This window comes from Empidonax traillii, unplaced genomic scaffold, assembly GCF_003031625.1.
Source record: "Empidonax traillii isolate 1590-97213 ecotype Southwest subspecies unplaced genomic scaffold, ASM303162v1 scaffold39:size2480183, whole genome shotgun sequence".
NCBI classification, from domain to species: Eukaryota; Metazoa; Chordata; class Aves; order Passeriformes; family Tyrannidae; genus Empidonax; species Empidonax traillii.
Window position 1 is genome coordinate 222,793 of NW_020955232.1, and position 5,205 is coordinate 227,997.

The window sequence follows — 5,205 nt, forward strand, 5'->3', positions numbered from 1 at the left end:
TTGTCTGTTTGTTCATTTTTAAACAGATGCCAGCAATGGATCAGGTCCAGAGTGTAGTTCCACTGTAAGATATATTTATTAGGGTCCAGAGGTTGAGAAAGTACCAAAAGTTCAAAGCCATACTCCCAGCAGATGAATCTACACTAAGCAATGTAGTCACCTTTAATTTCTTCCAATATCACCCTTGTGAGAACTTCAGGTAATGTGTGTACAGTCAGTAGAACAGCAATAATTGAAATACAAACTGAAATTCTAAACACTGAATATTGGTTTTAATCACAGAATTTAGTATCAGTAGGAAGAATGCAGAATTCAGAATTTGTAAGTACTCTTCAGAAAGCAAGTTAATGATGTTTTCTCAGTAGTCATTGAATTTCTTTCTAGAAGATTTTCTTGGTTTTTCAATCCAGGTGCATGTGCTGAATGGACCAAAGAGGTAAACACAGTCCTTGTGTGTATTGAGAGCTTCTTTCCCATGACACTGAGACTGTTTCACCCTGGGCTCGTGGTGAGACGGGAGGAGAGGGCTGGTTTTACTGTTGTTCCTTCAGTGTGGAGGGCACTGGCAGCAGTCAGGGGTTAGTGGAGGCTGTGGGGGAAGCCCCCACATCACATCATATCACAGCCCTTGAGTCCTGGCAGCTGCTGAGAGCTGGGAATGAGAGGCTGATAGCAAGATGACTTTGTTAGGTAAAATGTAACTGCTGGGCTGAAACTTGACCAAGGCAGCGATCATAATTGAGAGCAGATGGAAAAGATCCCATGGCACTAAACTGGTCATCCTGTATAGAACCTATTATCGAAGAATTTGAGAACTTACAACCTTGATCAGCAGCAGCTCCCTGCAGGGGGTGGCAGTGCTGTGTCTGTGGGCCGGTGTCCCACGGGGGCTGAGAACTTGCTTAGCCCTTGGCAGAAGGGAGCTGGCCCAGCCTTTGTGTTCCTGCAGCTGCTGCAGGAGGCACTGAACTGACGTCCTGTGTGGCAGTGCCGGCTCGGTGCTGTCAGTGGCACAGGCGCTGCTGCAGCGCTGCTCCCCCTGCCCTGTGCCCATCCCAGACCCGGCGAAGAGCCTTGTGCTGCCCACCGTGTCCGTGCGGAGCCCCCGGCTGTGCCGAGGGTTGTCCGGGGTGTCCGTGCCCGGTGCCTCCCCCGCCTGGCCCCGCAGCTCCCGCCCGCCCCACCGGGCCCGCCCCCACCGCTAAAGCGACGTGTCGGGCGGCCCCGCCGGCACCTGCGGCGGGCTCAGCCTGCGGGGCTCGGGGCTGCGGGGCTGTGTCAGCGCTGCCCCTGCGGCCCCCTCGGCAACAGGCGAGTCCTGCTTCCCTCGCAGGCTCCTGCTGACACAGCCTGGCTCGAGGACCCGGCAGCCTTCGCTCCCTGCTGCCCCCGCAGAGCCTCCTGCCGCTCCTGCCTCCCCGCGGGTCTCGGCTGTGTTGCCCCCTGGGCCTTAAGCACGTTCTCTGCAGCTGGTGCAGTGGTAAGTCACAGTGCAGGGACGCCAGCCCTGATGTACGGCTGCAGAGGGTGGAAAAACTTGTTGGTGTTTGGCTGCTTATCGCTCTTTGGTTTCTCTTGACCGCCCCATTCTGCTGCTCCTGAACTTCTCCTCAGTCTGTTTCCTCCTTGCACATTTGGACCACCTCCCTGGGGGGATCCCAGCAGCTCCTGTGGCTCCATAAGGTCTCTTCTGAGGGTTACAGCAGCAGTCTGAAAGCAGGCCTTGGCCAGCTAGGCACCTTCTTATCCCATCATATCCCAACTGCTTTTGCTCAGTCTGCAGTTTTAAAGACTATTTTGCTCCCACAGTTTGCTGAACCTTCCTTTCTGTTGGGTTTTCTTCCAGCTTTCTCTCCTGGCTGCCTCCATGAACTCTTCTTCACCAAGTCCTATGCGCTGTTTTCCTTCCAAGCAGCAGCTCTCCCAGCAGTGCTTTGTGCTGTCCTGCAGTTGGGCCTTTTCTGCTGAGTTACACAAAGAGTCCAGAACAAATGCAGTGCTTGCCTTTTGTCCTGTTTTCAAGCTGAAGATACCCGTGTGTCTCCAGCATTGCTTTGAGGCTCACCCAGCAGAGCTGCTTGGTGCTTTCTCTCAGCTTTCATCACCTGGGTGCCACCCTCACCCAGCTCTTTCTGAGTTGCTGTCACCTTTGCTAAAGCTGCTTCCCTGGTAGTAAAGAAGCTGGGGATGGGCAGGGTGCCCTCCCAGGCAGAGAGCTGAGCCCCTGCCTGCCCAGCAGCTGAGCTTGACTCTAGAGAGACAAGAAACCAGAGGGGAAGTGGTGTTTACCACAGCACACCAGGAACTGCCACCATCTGCTCCAGGTGAGGGTGATGTCCTGTGCTGGGGCAGCACCTTTTGCTGCTTCTTTTATTTATTTTTTATTGGCTCACCAACTCTCAAGCTGCTCCTGTGTAATAGTACCAGTATAAAAATATATTTTGTTTAGACCAAACCTTTCTCTGACTACATCAAGTGTAAGAGCACAGAAGGAACATTCTGAGAATGTCTCTCAGTAACCTGATGGTTGGAGTCAGAAGCAGGGTGGCTGCAAGGCTGTTGTCTTCAAATGTAGGGTGGGCACAGAGTCTGGGCCGAAGGAAGGTAAAATATCAATGCAGTCATCTGCCCTGCTAATACAGGGGAAAGGAGCATTGCTGTGTCTTTTTGGATAACCTGGAAAGTAACCTGCCCTGCTGCTGTTGGTCTGGCAGGAACTGCAGTTAAGCCCTGCACTTAATGGATTATTGTTGGAAGAGGGAAGTGCTTGGTTTTGTGTGTGGGGGGGGGACTGGCCCAGAAAGCAGAAATGCTGCAGCTGAAAACACGTGGCTGACTCGCAGTGTCTGAGCCGTTTCAGGAAGGGAGTGTGCCTTGTGTCCCTCTAGTGGACTGCTCAAAGCCACAGTGGGAACTGGAAACAGCAATTGCCAGGAGTAAGAGCCTGAGGGTTCTGTCTAACACCCCCCCACAGGTAGAGTGAAGCAGTGTATGGTTTTATTATGGTGTGGGGTATGAGTTGTGACACGGCAGGAAAGTATGAGATCAAAAAGTAGAGGCAACGTTATCGAATCTGACTGACCATTGTACTCCACAGGTGTTTGGAGTTGTGGTTCACTATTTTACAGGAAGATTGGATTAGCTTGGAGACCATTTTCTTCTTATGTACAGTGAGAAAAGGGAAATCTCTCTAATTTGAGACCTTCTAAGAAAGCAGAGGCATCTGTTTTTCACCAGTGGGTGATTCACTGCATCTTTGTTTCTGTGGTTCCGTTCACTTGTCCTCTGCTCCCTCTGTAACATCTTCCTGCCAGCTGAAGGAGGATCTGTTCTCTGAAAAAGGATTTTCTCCTCTGTTCATCTGCACAGGTCAACTTGAGTAACAACATTCACAACTTCTAAGACCAACATCACTAAACTGAGAGCCAGTGCCGGTTTTCCAGTAAGTGAACCAAGTAAATGCATCAAACCAGCCTGCACTGGCTCACTGGTTCAGCGGGGAACTGGGCAGCAGTCAAAGATATCGGTGTCATGTTTTAACAGCACATTGGTGCTTAACACCAGCACCTCCAGCAAACCATGAAGACTAAAACCAAAGGAAAGAAGCAAAGGCAAACTGCTGACAAAGAAGCGTTTCCTGAGGAGTCAGCAATGAGAAAAAAAGAACTGGTGAAATGTTTGCGCCGCAGGGAAAGGAGGAATGGGCCAAACAAGGAGAGCAGTAAGATGTCTGCAGCCAGAGCCAAGAGCCCTTGGAGCACCAAGGACAGGCATCTGAGGAGGCTGGAGAGCAACGAGCGGGAGAGGCAGAGAATGCACAAGCTCAACAACGCATTCCAGGCCCTGCGAGAGGTGATCCCTCACGTGAGGGCTGAGAACAAACTCTCCAAAATAGAGACCCTCACACTGGCCAAAAACTACATCAAATCCTTGACCTCCATTATACTCAATATGTCCAATGGACACTTTTCAGCAGCAGAAGGGGTGGGGGGAACCTGGGGGTCCAAATTGTACCAACATTATCAACAGCAGCATGGGGAGGATGACCATGAGGAACATCTACAGAAATGTTCCATGTAGATTCATAGCTTCAGCCACAACACCCACACTTAGCTGCTACTCTCATTGTTTTTTTTTTTTTCTTAAAAAGACAAACAGGCAACACTCCTGGCTACAGTTTATATGGCACATTAAAAAGCTACCTTAGACTATGACAGTTTTTCAGAGCATAATGAATATATTTGTGGGGCTTGCCAAGGCCTGGAAACCTATCCTGTAACACTGGAGTTGACTTGAATGTAAGGATTTAGTAACTTCTGAAAATCACCTTCCTTGGGAAGGGTGTGAGTTGAGCATTAAGGTCTGTGTCACCTGAGTTCTTTGGAGCTTGGGAATCATGGCTGTAATTCTGTTCCCCACCCTTGCAGTGCCTGCTGTGATCTCCCAGCCACAGAGGAAATTAAAACTGATGGCTGAAGTGACCCTATGGGAAATCAGCCACTAAATCAGAATATTTATCTTGATATTTACATTTTAGGGATCTGCTCTGATAATTTTGGACCTTGCAAAGCATAAAAACTTCTAAAATACTTGTTGATGTAAACATCTGCAAAGCTTTCTTAGGCTGTAAGCCCTGTAGAGTAAGGGCAGTTCTGGGCTGTGTTTCCAGACCATCCAGTCTCATGAAGACTTTCTTTAGTGGGTGTCTGGCTACCATTGCAATACAAATAATAAATAAGGGACAAATGGCTTATTTCTGCCAAAACAATGATAAAAATGCTTTAGTATAGTCTTAAGTTAGACATGATTTAGCCAATTTAAATTATTTGCTAACGAAGCCTGTGATGTGATCGTGTTCTTTTGGGGTTAGTGTTAGATTCTGGTCCTATAAACCAATAAATGCAGAAACTCTTCAAAAAGGAAAATGAGCTCTTTTTTTTTCAACCTTCTCCCCCCTTTCCCCCCCTTACAGTAAAATGCTTGATGTCTCTGAGGATCCCTCAGTTCCTCTTGGATTCTCACACCTCTATTTATGTGTTGTCTGATTGTAGTGGGAGAAATCAGAGACTGCAGGGCCTTTTCTTTCCGTTGTTCCACTCAGCATCTCTCCAGGTAAGAGATGTGGGATGTTCTTTGGTTATTTCTGGAGTGCTGTGCTCTTGGAGATGCCCAAAGGGATTTTTTTAGGAAGCATTTTTTTTTTCT

The 5,205-nt window shown here is 48.9% G+C and overlaps 2 protein-coding genes across 2 annotated transcripts in view; both read left to right on the forward strand.

Annotated features, from left to right (window-relative positions):
- Positions 1–132, forward strand: part of LMTK2 (lemur tyrosine kinase 2) — a 39,952-nt gene extending 39,820 nt beyond the window's left edge. Inside the window, exon 15 of the transcript XR_003570565.1 lies at positions 27–132. The gene's annotated coding sequence lies outside the window, so the exon portion shown is untranslated. The remainder of the gene's footprint in view (positions 1–26) is intronic.
- On the forward strand, positions 89–4,925 carry BHLHA15 (basic helix-loop-helix family member a15). Its single transcript, XM_027878171.1, has 3 exons — positions 89–199; positions 1,334–1,480; positions 3,370–4,925. Exon 3 carries the CDS (start codon positions 3,580–3,582, stop codon positions 4,078–4,080), a length of 501 nt encoding a protein of 166 aa, XP_027733972.1. The 5' UTR covers positions 89–199; positions 1,334–1,480; positions 3,370–3,579; the 3' UTR covers positions 4,081–4,925.
- Positions 4,926–5,205: the final 280 nt, after the last annotated feature.